At 45.2% G+C, this 14,753-nt stretch overlaps 1 protein-coding gene across 1 annotated transcript in view; it reads right to left on the bottom strand.

Annotated features, from left to right (window-relative positions):
- Positions 1-12,508, bottom strand: part of ptchd4 (patched domain containing 4) — a 29,570-nt gene extending 17,062 nt beyond the window's left edge. Inside the window, exons 1-2 of the mRNA XM_077017438.1 lie at positions 11,612-12,508; positions 9,178-9,658 (exon numbers count right to left, since the gene is read on the bottom strand). Coding sequence (XP_076873553.1) covers positions 9,178-9,658; positions 11,612-12,205 — 1,075 coding nt within the window. The 5' untranslated portion in view covers positions 12,206-12,508. The remainder of the gene's footprint in view (positions 1-9,177; positions 9,659-11,611) is intronic.
- Between the last annotated feature and the right edge of the window lie 2,245 nt (positions 12,509-14,753).

Raw genomic sequence — 14,753 nt, 5'->3', positions numbered from 1 at the left:
CCCCACATCACAACACGATCTAGCACAGCTGCCTCTAACAACCCCACATCACAACACGATCTAGCACAGCCGCCTCTAACAACCCCACATCACAACACGATCTAGCACAGCCGCCTCCAACAACCCCACATCACAACACGATCTAGCACAGCCGCCTCTAACAACCCCACATCACAACACGATCTAGCACAGCCGCCTCTAACAACCCCACATCACAACACGATCTAGCACAGCCGCCTCCAACAACCCCACATCACAACACGATCTAGCACAGCCGCCTCTAACAACCCCACATCACAACACGATCTAGCACAGCCGCCTCTAACAACCCCACATCACAACACGATCTAGAACAGCCGCCTCTAACAACCCCACATCACAACACGATCTAGCACAGCCGCCTCTAACAACCCCACATCACAACACGATCTAGCACAGCCGCCTCTAACAACCCCACATCACAACACGATCTAGCACAGCCGCCTCTAACAACCCCACATCACAACACGATCTAGCACAGCTGCCTCTAACAACCCCACATCACAACACGATCTAGCACAGCTGCCTCTAACAACCCCACATCACAACACGATCTAGCACAGCCGCCTCCAACAACCCCACATCACAACACGATCTAGCACAGCCGCCTCTAACAACCCCACATCACAACACGATCTAGCACAGCCGCCTCTAACAACCCCACATCACAACACGATCTAGCACAGCCGCCTCCAACAACCCCACATCACAACACGATCTAGCACAGCCGCCTCTAACAACCCCACATCACAACACGATCTAGCACAGCCGCCTCTAACAACCCCACATCACAACACGATCTAGCACAGCCGCCTCTAACAACCCCACATCACAACACGATCTAGCACAGCCGCCTCTAACAACCCCACATCACAACACGATCTAGCACAGCCGCCTCTAACCAACAACCCCACATCACAACACGATCTAGCACAGCCGCCTCTAACAACCCCACATCACAACACGATCTAGCACAGCCGCCTCTAACAACCCCACATCACAACACGATCTAGCACAGCCGCCTCTAACAACCCCACATCACAACACGATCTAGCACAGCCGCCTCCAACAACCCCGCATCACAACACGATCTAGCACAGCCGCCTCTAACAACCCCACATCACAACACGATCTAGCACAGCCGCCTCTAACAACCCCACATCACAACACGATCTAGCACAGCCGCCTCTAACAACCCCACATCACAACACGATCTAGCACAGCCGCCTCTAACCAACAACCCCACATCACAACACGATCTAGCACAGCCGCCTCTAACAACCCCACATCACAACACGATCTAGCACAGCCGCCTCTAACAACCCCACATCACAACACGATCTAGCACAGCCGCCTCTAACAACCCCACATCACAACACGATCTAGCACAGCCGCCTCTAACAACCCCACATCACAACACGATCTAGCACAGCCGCCTCTAACAACCCCACATCACAACACGATCTAGCACAGCCGCCTCTAACAACCCCACATCACAACACGATCTAGCACAGCCGCCTCTAACAACCCCACATCACAACACGATCTAGCACAGCCGCCTCTAACAACCCCACATCACAACACGATCTAGCACAGCCGCCTCTAACAACCCCACATCACAACACGATCTAGCACAGCCGCCTCTAACCAACAACCCCACATCACAACACGATCTAGCACAGCCGCCTCTAACAACCCCACATCACAACACGATCTAGCACAGCCGCCTCTAACAACCCCACATCACAACACGATCTAGCACAGCCGCCTCTAACAACCCCACATCACAACACGATCTAGCACAGCCGCCTCTAACAACCCCACATCACAACACGATCTAGCACAGCCACCTCTAACAACCCCACATCACAACACGATCTAGCACAGCCGCCTCTAACAACCCCACATCACAACACGATCTAGCACAGCCGCCTCTAACCAACATCCCCACATCACAACACGATCTAGCACAGCCGCCTCTAACAACCCCACATCACAACACGATCTAGCACAGCCGCCTCTAACAACCCCACATCACAACACGATCTAGCACAGCCGCCTCTAACCAACAACCCCACATCACAACACGATCTAGCACAGCCGCCTCTAACAACCCCACATCACAACACGATCTAGCACAGCCGCCTCTAACAACCCCACATCACAACACGATCTAGCACAGCCGCCTCTAACAACCCCACATCACAACACGATCTAGCACAGCCGCCTCTAACAACCCCACATCACAACACGATCTAGCACAGCCGCCTCTAACAACCCCACATCACAACACGATCTAGCACAGCCGCCTCTAACAACCCCACATCACAACACGATCTAGCACAGCCGCCTCTAACAACCCCACATCACAACACGATCTAGCACAGCCGCCTCTAACCAACAACCCCACAACACGATCTAGCACAGCCGCCTCTAACAACCCCACATCACAACACGATCTAGCACAGCCGCCTCTAACAACCCCACATCACAACACGATCTAGCACAGCCGCCTCTAACAACCCCACATCACAACACGATCTAGCACAGCCGCCTCTAACAACCCCACAGCTACGTAGTTGGCTACAAACCCCCCGAAAGCAGAACAAAAAAACACATCACAGCAGAGCAAAAAAGCTCACAAACTCACAACATAGCAAGGCTGAACAGTGATGCACAGTGTCTCGGTTTACAGAAAGCAAATTTTCCTCCACACTGAGCCTGCACACAGCCTAATCTTCAGTGTGGAGCTTCAGTATTATCGCCAGATAAAAGAGTCCCGGACTGACTATGCTATCGCTTGAAGGAGCACATCAATCAGTCTACCGGTCTTATAGTATGGACAAGACTGCAAAACGCATGTGTTGAAGAAGGCCACACACTGGATGCTAGTAGCAGGACAGCTGCAGCATGTTTTTTGATAGGGTAAAAGCATGTGGCCACTTACTCCTACAAAACACACTGACCTTGTTATGCTCAGGCAGATTGCTGGAATTTTCATGTACCTTGACATGTGCGCGCACGCGTGTGTATGGAGCTTAATGAACATGGAACTCCCTGAGCAGTCTAATTAGTAGTTTCTTGTAGTCATTGCAATTCACAATGATAAACATATAAATTTAATTTGTTTTTATTGTTTTTCTATAATTGTGAACCACCATGGGTTTATGAGTTTTTGTGGTCTATGGCCAACTCAAAGCCTGTGTGTGAAGACTGTATGGAAGCACAGTACAACACTTCCTTAGTGTTTCATTCATCAGTATGCAGAACCATTATTCATACAAATCCTAAGAGAAAATGGGAGATGCACAGACCAGAGGGAAAGAGAGAGAGAGAGACAGTCAGAGTGAATGTCAGAGAGAGAGAGAGACAGAGAGAGGGCAAGAATAGGTTCAAAAAAGGCTCAACCCCCCCCCCCCCCCCCCCCCAACAAAAGATGACAGAGTAAAGGCATAATGAGAGGTAAAACATTGGTATGAAGCAAACTTTTAGGTTCTAGGCTTTGAAGCTGGGAAATTCCTGCAAGCATTTAGTTTTCATGTTTCTCTTTTAGTGTCAGTTCTATCCTGGGACAACTTCCCCAAAGCCTTGTAGAGTTTAGATCACTGTTACTGTTACAGAGTGTTCAGAGTCATACATGTGGAGTTTAGATCACTGTACTGTTACAGAGAGAGCTCAGCATCACATATGTGGAGTTTAGATCACAGTACCGTTACAGAGAGCTCAGCATCATACATGTGGAGTTTAGATCACTGTACTGTTACAGAGAGAGCTCAGCTTCACATATGTGGAGTTTAGATCACTGTACCGTTACAGAGAGAGCTCAGCGTCATACATGTGGAGTTTAGATCAATGTACCGGTACATAGAGCGTTCAGAGTCATACATGTGGAGATTAAATGATACTTTGTGTTAAAATTCTTCTGGGCACCCAACCCTGAGTGATGCAATAGATATGTTTTCGGCAAGATTAACTTCTAAGTAATTCTGCCGTTATATTGAGACTAATGTATATATCACAGCTGTTATATCGATACTAATGTATAGGTGATTCTGCTGTTATATTGAGACTAATGTATAGGTGATTCTGCTGTTATATTGAGACTAACATATAGGTTTGTCAGCAGTCGTACCAATGGCTTTGATCAAAACATTCAATTGTCTCATGGCAGGTTTAAAACTGTTTGCAGGAATTGCCAGACACATCAGAATGTTGTTTTCTCCAATGTTCAACCACAAATGGTTATTAAAAGCTTTCAATAAAACTGTTGTAATCCTTCACAGCTGAAAGCAATTTAGCATCACTGCAAGAAAAAAACAAAAATGTCGACCTGAAGCGTGAACTCCCTGTCAGTGTTTGTACAGGTTTCTGGTGGCCCATTTCCTGTCCTATAAATTTGAAGTACTGCTTTCGCTCCGTCATAAAGTTTCATGCAAGTCTAAATCAGGCCACTGTCAGTGTGTAGCACTGAGATCAGAAGCTCTGCTCACACAACTTCCTCAGCCCACACACTGAAAATGGTGGTTTGTCTCTCTGTGGTCAGTCAGGTTTTAGCAAGCAGTCCAGGAGGAACAGGGCCTTTTGGGGTAGAGACAGAGTAAAACCTGCTTGTCACAATTTTTTTTTTTTTTCACATTTGAGACCTCAATGATACTCAACTACATTTAATGCAAATCTTAAAAGATGGAATCAAACACAGGTGAAGTATTGGCAAAGGTGAGGCATTTCCAAAGACACAAAGACACACCGATGTTTCTTCATCGATTTTTCTTGTAGTTTCAGGCAAAAACTGGGTGAGTTCGTTTACCATAGAATAATGAAATGTTCAGTGAGACAAATGAAATATATTTGCATTTTGGGTAAAAATGTTCTTCCATTCGTTTCATTTTTTAATTACGTTCAACTTTAGTAACACATAATTAGGTGACTACTGTCATATCAAGATTAACCTATAGGCACTCCCACTCTCTCTCTCTCTCTCTCACACACACACACACACACACACACGCACACACATATACACACACACACACACACACACATTACTATATTATATTAACGTGTACATGTGGTGGTTGTGATTTGTCATAATTGTTCTGCGATGTTTGGTGTTTCACGTCTGTAATGTGTCCTAGAGTTTATAGAAAGTTACAAAAAAATGTATAATTATTTGTTATTGTTCCGGTCCACTGGGTTGTTTGTTGTTTGTTGTTGTTGCCACTCCCTCGTGTTTGCTGTCCTTTGTTAGTCGTCAACTGCCCCTTGTTAATGTGAGGGTATTTAAACTGTTTTTGCCCTCTCTTTTTGTCTTTGTATTCATTATGAATGTGTTGTGGTAAATGTGTCTTTGCGTTTCGTGCAGTGAATGTTCTGTTGTGCAGCTCTCTCTTCTGAGCTACCGTCACATTATTATTGCTGTTGTTGTAATAACTCTAAACAAAATTCTTTGCTTGGTAAGTATTCATTCATATTTTATATTCTATAATAGTTCTAATAATTCAACAAGACTGAAGTCTAAACAAAAATATCAACTGCTTAAATTAATCTCATTCTTTTTACTTAGAAAAAAAGTTTGTTCCTATGCATGGTGGATAGGTGCTTGTCCTTTTCTTCATGGATGTTAGATATATGAGCCTTCAATGATGAATACACACTCGAATATTAGCATATATATATAATATGGTTGGAGCCACAGTATTGTGCACACCCAAGATAGCCCTTTGCGTGAACTTCAAAATGGAGCCTGTATCTCCTCTGGGGCAAAGGCAGTACTTGAAACCTGCATGCTTTCGATCCTTAGTGCACCCTGACAATGGCAAATGACTTGGCCACTGGGTTTAATGGCATGTAATATGTAATGCTTGAGGACGTTCATTATAACTGGCTCAACTCTAATCTCTTCCTGAGGTCCCCCTACCCTGCCTTGCAGCATAATGGCTGATCAATAGCGCAGGATTTCCACTCCACCCGCTCAGCCCCATCAAATGCAGTAGGGTGGAGAAGAAACCCTCCACACCACCTCCCCCACACCCCAGTGGATCATGGCTGCCATCGTGCACACTGTTTGGTTCTGCTGGCCAGTGAACGTGGCACCCTGGCAGTGGCTGTCCCGGCATGACTCAAGAATGTGAGCCACCAGCGGGCACGTTCGTGCAGCACGTGGTGGTGGTGGTGGTGGGGGGAATTAACGGGCGGAGCAGGCAGGCGAAGGGCGCACGCTGTTCCACCGCCTGTGGCCTCTTAATGAGCTCGATCGATAGGAGCGCTGTGAGGAGGGGGGAGCACTGCCACACACACAATCACCACCACCCACAACCCCCCCCCACACACACACACACACATGCAGGAACAGGTATGCACATATACACACACACACACAGACACACGTGCAAGCTGAAGCACAGGCTCAGTTGGTTAATGATTCCAAAGACATGTATATTACTCTCGTTAAATACTGCCATGTCTGAAGCTAACAAAACCTAACCAAGCAGCAAATGTGCCCATGATGTCAGAATTGTAACATTTTTCTTTCACTGTGGGGACACAAACAATCAAAAGCTAGACAGACACACACACACACACACACACACACACACACACACACACACACACACACACACACACACACTGTTACACGTACACACAGGCAATGAACACAGAGGGACAACTTAAGCTTTGTGTCGTGCAGGAGGAAAATGTATTGGTGGATGGAATCCTGGTGATGGAAAGTCACTGTCGGTTGGTGGAGGCTTAGTGGGTAAACTGTTGTGTTGTGACCCTACCATGTGACCCTACCATGTGACACTACCATGTGACACTACCATGTGACACTACCATGCTGGAATGGTAACGAGGCAAAATGATTAGCAACACAGCTTCACTTCAGCCATGGCTGATAACTAACTATGCTTATGTATGTCTGCACATTCCCTACAACCCAAACAGCCCTCACTAATCAAAGTGAATCTTCTAAATGATTACATTTCCAAATGCTACACTTGATCTTCAGATATTAAATATTTAATAAAAAAGCAATAGGAATAACAATTTCCCCTCTACCTTCTACAGTAACTGATGATTTATCAGGATTAAAATAGGAGAACATCGCCAAACATTTTGTGTAGCCTGGGATCAAGTGCTGAATGCATAATCTGTCATTGATTCGCCATACTGTCGTTTGTCCATTCAAGGCAGCACATCCACGCTCATGCTGCCAAGAACTGATGCAGCTTTCAAGTGCATCTAAAAATAGGCGCTCTGCATACGAGTCTGAGTGAAAATCACTCCTCTGTTACTCCTTCCCTTCTCACGCCTTGGGCCAGGCCACGCCCGGACGGACGCACTACTACGTACGAGAGGAAGCAGCTCACATCCGATGAGGCTGGCGTCCAGCACAGATGAGTGTATTCCTTGCTCGAACTCACGTGGTACGTGTGGTAACAGACAGATGAGTGAAGTATGGTGAGTGTGGGAATCACGTCACTGGAAATTACCAGGACTAGAGATGTCGAATGTCCTCTGCATAATCTTAACATTAGTTACACTGACAATTAATAATGAGTAAACGTAAGTTTACTTATCATATTTGGATATGGTGTGGTTGCAACTGCTTGTGAAACAATATTGGCAATCAATCTATTTTATTTACAATACTGAAAATAAACAAATGCTTGTAAAATTCTTCAGAAGTTAAGCCCTGTAATCTGCTCAGATATTATCCAGTTGACACAATCTGGATGGACAGTCTTCAATGTCTCTGCCTCAACCAAAGCACTCTCATCAGTATTTGCCCGCACCAAGTCTCCGACGTGTCAGACGCCTGCGGCCTCCCCAGGGAAGCCTCTTCACGTCACCAGACGCCTGCGTGGGGTGTCAACACTGGGCTTGTAGGGCGGGACAAAATCTACCCCGTCAGACGGCTCTTCCTGCCGTATCTCCCGATACGTACGCTCAATCGGGCGCATCTGCCATTCTGCACAGCATTCAAAAACTAAAACCCCACTGGTCAGTTGGTGATAAATCTTTCACGCTGGACTAGCCTTTACTCAGACTCGCATTAAGTGTGAGTCCAGATCATAGGGACACCACAGGCACGGGGACACGCTGTGTGCATTAAAACTACAGAAGACGAGAAGAAGGCAAAAGGGAATTATGACCGTGACCAGGGTTTAGAAGAGTATTACTTTATTATTCAGTGATCAGTTATAAAGTGAAGGATTTAACTGTGGCAGTCGGACTGAAGTGTTTCATTACAAAGGCTTTATGTTAAATGGACGTACACAGTATATGAATTCCTAGTGTTAAAAGGACATACAATGATTACATGATTCTAATATGATTACTACATGTCTATTCAGGGCTTAACTGGGATGCTACAGTCTAAGTTTTAAAACAAATATCAAATGTGGAGAGGGCACTAGGTTCAAATCTAATTGGCTGAACAGATTCAGGAGTTCACACCGACATCACCACAGGGGCAACCAAAACCAGTCTAATTAGATAGAGGCTATTTATAGCTGGCTGTTCCTGAGCATAGTTGTTTAATGAAAAAAAAGCTAAACCATTTCTAGCCAATATCATTTGGATCTATAGTGCAGGTTTTCAAAGTGGAGGCAGTGACCGGCCTTGAATCCGCCAAACCCCACCACAGCACAGGTGTGAGAGCAGCTCTGAATGTGAGAAGAGCTCTACACATTTGATTCACTGTCCAGCTGCTCTGACATGTCAGGTTTTTCCTTCATATCACAACACCATTGTACAAAAGAAGCAACTGGCTCATCCTTACCGGACAATGCCATGTGTGTGTGTGTGTGTGTGTGTGTGTATGTATACATACATATACACTCTGCATCATCACAGTCAGTTTTGATTTTTGTTCTATTTGCTGTACTAACTAAACTAAACTAACTAACTAAAAAAGCTCCTCTCATCATCATCATCATCTTGTCTTTGTTTTGTTTTTTATTTATTTACAAACATGAATCCACGGTGAGAAAGGTGCAGACCTGCTCGACTGCGGAGAGAAACAATTGCACCCTTCCCCTTCCTGAACTGCTCCTAACCCCCTAAAGAGCGGGGCCGCAATTAGCGCAATCCCACGCAGCACTGCGGCGATGGCGGTGTCAGCGTAGCACCTACCCATGGTGAAGAAGGGAATCCCGAGCAGCGTGGCGTTGAACTTGCCGTCGGAGATGAAGAAGATGCCGGCGGCCGTGACATTGGCGATGCAGATGGTGAGCACCCCCAGGAGCCCCAGGAAGGGCTTACTGCGAAGGCAGTCACGCATGGAGCTGGAGACGGTGGCGGCCAGCAGTACCAGCACCAGGCCCACCAGCACCTCGCCCTTGGCCAGCGCGCCCGCCCCGTGGAAGTCCCTCCATAGGCTGAGCGAGCTGAGCGAGTGAACGTGCAGGTCCGGGCTGCCCGTGGCCAGACGTCCCGCCAGCTCCCCGAACTCCCTCTCCCACTGCTCAGCGATGGCGTTCTGGGCCACGCTGCCCAGGTCGCGGAGGTAGTATGTGATCTGGATGGCGCGGGCGGACTTCACCTGCTGCTCTCGGCTGTGAGGGGCCAGGACCACACTGCCCAGCTGGTGGCCGATGAAGGCCACTCTGCCATTCTGAAGACAAGACACACGTGTGTGAGCTACGGGTCATGTTACGGCTCATCCAAGAATGTTAATGAACAATTACTTTTTAATGAATGGCTATTAACTAACAAAAGATGAACAGGCCAGATATCGCAATGCAAGTAGCATCATGCTAATTAACCCCCCCCTGATCTTCTTTTTCTATTTAATATGCTAGCAATTTTATTATTTATTTTTTGATTGGGTTATTCCATCAACTCAAACATTTTAAACACTTTGTGAAAGAAAATGTTGAGGGTTGGACTACAAAGGGCTGCCTTTGATACATGACAATGATTTTAGAAGAGCTATATGGGATGTGTATGTAAAAATGTTAAACAGCTTCTGCAGTGAAAACATTCAAGCTATGCCACAAACAGGTGAAGGTTATTCCAAGCTCAAAGAGATAATAATGGAGTTCAGAAGAAAGTCAGATACATATGAAGTAACCAGTGGCCCTGACTGCTGTGAACAGTGCTTCACACGATTCTGAAGACATAATGAGAAAAATCCATATCTTAATGGAAAATACTCTGCCCTTCAATAACTTCATTGCTCTTTAGTGATGACTTATCAGTGTGTTTTCTGTTTACATTTCTATAAGAAAGTAATTCTAGGTGGTTTTCAGTGAGAAAATCCAGTGTATATCACCAAATCATGAATGTACTTTGTATCCACTGAGAAGATTCTATTCACTTATTTTTCCCAAAATTCTTCACATATTTTTGCTACATCTTAACGTCATGCTTTAACATGTCTTAACCTAAAGCTCCAGTGGTATATCCTGTCTGTACACCAGAGATCTCAAGGTAAGCAGGTCCACAAGAAGCACCAGAAGCTTCCATCACGGTGATGAGCAAGCCCCAATACACCCCCCCCCCCCCCCCCCCCACCACCACCAGACACACACACACACACACACACACGCACACACATCCATACACGCATCCACACACGCACGCGCACACACAGAGAATCGTCAGCAACCCGGTCGTCTCACTCATCAAACAGCCGAAGCTTACAATGTCGGAGAAGCCCCCTTGAATGGATACGCAGTTATGAAAACTGGAAGGGGGCACAAAAGGTTCGGTGTTTCAGGGAATCCCGGTAGTGAATTACCGTAAGGCGGACAGGTGGCTACCGCTTATGCAGTACAACACCGGTTATAACACCGCTGTAACACGCTACGGTAACGCGTAACACAGCACGAACGTGAATAGATCTGACTTAATTTATCAGAAGACACGATGACAGCCCCATTCAGACACATCTCGATCCCCAAGGGGCCACGTCGTGATGGCAAACTGCAGCACCACGTTTGGTTTTCAGTGGTTTTATTATCGTGACTGTCTGGTCATAACGATCAAGAACACAATAGCCTTAATATTATGTTGTAAGAGAGAATAAAAATGACATTTAGTTATAGACTATCCTTAAAACAGATATGGATCAGTAAAAAAAAACTTCAGTTTATAAAACACGACTTTAAAATGCACTAAGCATCATTAAACGAGGCACCGCCGGTTCTCTCAGTGCGTATGTGGCCCTCTCCTAATAAAACAAGTAGCACCAACCGAACTAGGGCGATCTGACCGCACCGGCACACGCAGCATCCGTGGAAGAGTCACGCCGTGTCCGCTGTGCTAGACGGCATTCCCCGAGTGCGGTGCAGGACTGTGCTGCTCATTCACAACCTGGCCAGACTAGGACCGCACCAGCGGGATCTAGTCAGTGTTATCAGGGCTTACCCGGTAAGAGGGCACCACGCCACCAACATGCGTGCTGACCGACACTTGTGCAGAATGGAGCGGCCGTGTTGCAGCATCACCGTTACACATAACCGAGGTGTCTCAAACGCACGCAATGCTCCCCGAGGTAATTGTTGCTTCAGCAGCCGTGTATGAAGGGGGGGGGGGAAATCTGACAAGCATTCCTTTCTCTTACCTTTAACGTCGTGTTTGGATAGCTCACTGGCACCTTAGAAAAAGTGCTATTGGAAAGTACAGCTGAGCGAATGTCTTCAAATATTGTAATGATATCATCCAAAACGCATCGCTTGTCCCGGTGGCTCAGGACGCAGAGATGCGCGAAAGTGTAATTGAACCCTTTATAATTGACCCGCAAATCCAGCACCTTCTTGTGCACCTGCAGAACCTGCTCCGCCAGTTCCAGTATATTTCCCCCGGATTTGGCCAGCAGGATGAGCCTGCCATATCTACCGGGAGTGTGCAGGTCCGAGTACAGCTTGTGTTTCGACTGGTCGATGGGGAAAAGGCTGTTCGCAAGACTCCGCTCGATTTTAGCGAGGCTGTGCGTCGGGGCAACCAGTATCTCAAGGTCCGTCTCGGGCTTAAACCTGCTGAGCACCGTGGATCCGAAAATGATCGTTAGGACTGCGGGGACAGTGAGGAAAAAAACCGGATGCCTACTGACAAACAAGCCCAGCCAGTAGAAGGAAGCTTTCAGTCCTCTGTGTATCACTTGCCGCAGCATCCTCCGCCAGTTCCTACTTGCCCCGTTTCTTCCTAAGAAGCACATGTGACATGTGGCTCCGCTGCCTCGCTTAGTCAATCCGTATGAAAACACTCTATACCTGTTAAGCACTGCAGCAAATTGCAACGAGACAGTCAGATATTGATCACCCGCGCTTTTCTTGGTTTCATCTCCATCCCTCCCCCCCGTGCAAAGCGGCGATCTGTGACTCTTTCTCTCGTTGCTGCTGCAGCAGGCAGCCGCCGTGGTCGGATGTGCATGTGTGCCCAGTTCTAACTACACTATCGGTGGCACCGGATTTATGAACTGGACTGTAACCATGTGCTGCGGTTGAAAGAGACGGGACGGGGGAGACGTTGACGCCAGGTTATTTTAGGAACACGCAGGACGGAAAGCAATAAAATCCCGCTGGTGAATTGCACTTGTTCAAATGGCTCCTGATTACTAATGAATGAGGTATTCATATAATTTTGTGCTCAGGGCTGTAACCGCCATCACTAGGCCGGACAGGCTACACTTACCTTAGAGACCCGTTTTAAAAGGACATCTATTGCACGACCCAAATGGCAACGCGAGTGAGAAAGTATTTTGGAGTTTGTGCTTGAAATAATTTTAAGGCTTTGGAAGTGTGAACGATGAAACTAGATCGGAGAGGAATGTAGACCTGTTTTTACAACTGCCAATATTCACCCTGTGAGAAAATGTACGAATTCAGATTTCTGGCTACAAATAAATGTATAGGTTACATACTACCTAAATATATTAACATACCGTATGCTCTTTAAAAACCTTTGAAAGCTCTTTGCTGAAATTTATTTCTGTAAGTTATCCTGGAAAAATGCAGTGTTAATGTAATTCACATGTAATAATATACTTATGACAGGTCTTGTTTTTCTAATCTCCTGAGACATACATTTGGAAGTTTTCCAAGGTTTTTTTTAAAGTGCTACAAGTGTAGGAAGTGATGTTTGGCCTCCTTAACACTACGCTCCATCACTGTGACCATAGCATTCATATACACATTCATCAGTAATCTCCCAGTTAAGATTAGTACTGGGTAGAGCTATTATTTTTTAACAAAACTTATGAAAAAAAGTTTTTCAGCATTATCTCAGATTCTCTGCATTTATAACTTCAAAACACAAATAGCTATTATTATTATAACAATATGATAATAATATGAGAATATCTGCCAGAGTCTTTGTCTGTAACCGTGTCATGTGTTACACCAGAAGCACTAAGAATCCAGACGGTGCTGCAATCCTATCTGAGCACGTGTTCTCCAAATTGCCATAATTGATTCTCACTATACTGCAAAATCTGCATTGTTAGATTAAGTTCTGTAGGAATTAACTGAACCTATTTGAACTCTGCTGGAGTAAATGCTTCTCTCTGTGATGAGTTTAACTGGTGGTTATATTGCGTATTTTACAGAGAGGCTCTATAATCAAACACTTCAACTGTTCTTCTCAAATACACACTGAAATGAAGGGCTCTTGTGAAGTTAGAAAAGAGAAAGAGCCTGTAGGATTTTAAGAGAAATGCTAACTGGAAGATCTCTAGCAAATTGTTCTAGAGATTCAGTGCCACTTATTTAATAGGATTTTAATTGTCACTGTGCATTTAGAAGCTGAATTTAAAACCCAAAAATGTTTATGAAAACTGCAGCGGTGCATCTGTCATGTGTATGAATCCAAAATGTAAAAATACTGATGACAGTATAACGAAAAAAAATCCCATTGCAAAGACGAAGCTGGAGATAATGAATAAAGCTGGAGACCATGAACAGGTATACCCACAGCAGTGTGGAACGCTGGCGTCTGGAGTCTTGCCGAAACAGTGCACTGCAGGTGCGCCGAGATTAACGCACACCCGGTAACATGACTGCAATACTGAGATGTGATCTACAGATACACAGAGCTGAAATTCCAGTGGAGTCATTCGCTTGACTTGAGGAGCCTACAGCAAATGGTCACACAGAGTGTAGGGTTCTCCCTTCTCACACTGTTGCACATAATAATAATAATAATAATAATAATAATAATAATAATAATAATAATAATAATAATAATAATACTTTTGTAGTACCTTTAATATTTCCAAGGTTACTTTACAATAAAAAAAGTTGTATTAGCAGTTTAGAAGGAGTGAAATTATTGAGGAAAAACCTAGTTAAATTATTTTTAGACTGGTGTTTGAGATATACAAGTACAAGGTGTAAATCATAGAACAAAGTTGTAATGAAGCAATGTACCAGGATCTCAGCATCTTCAGGAAAGGTGGAATTAAGTTGCTTTGTGAACGTGGAAAACACAACACACAGGGATTTAATCTGTGACTTAAAGACAGGTTTTGAACAACAGAAGGACTGACAGTAGTTTTATCAACAGAAGCACTCACAGTAGTATTATCAACAGCAAGTAAGTGATCAGAGTAATGCTAACAAGTCAGAGAGAACTTGTTTCCAATAATTATAAATTCAGCTTTCTTAGCATTTCATTTAACAAAAATAGTTCTCATGATGTACCTTAACCAAACAAAGGAAACCAGCGTAATAGAAGGAACAGATTGTGTGGACCTGACTAAGATAGAT

This window comes from Brachyhypopomus gauderio, chromosome 9 (assembly GCF_052324685.1).
Source record: "Brachyhypopomus gauderio isolate BG-103 chromosome 9, BGAUD_0.2, whole genome shotgun sequence".
NCBI lineage: Eukaryota > Metazoa > Chordata > Actinopteri > Gymnotiformes > Hypopomidae > Brachyhypopomus > Brachyhypopomus gauderio.
The sequence above is the reverse complement of the archived record's forward strand: the minus strand, read 5'-3'. Positions and strand labels throughout refer to the sequence as shown.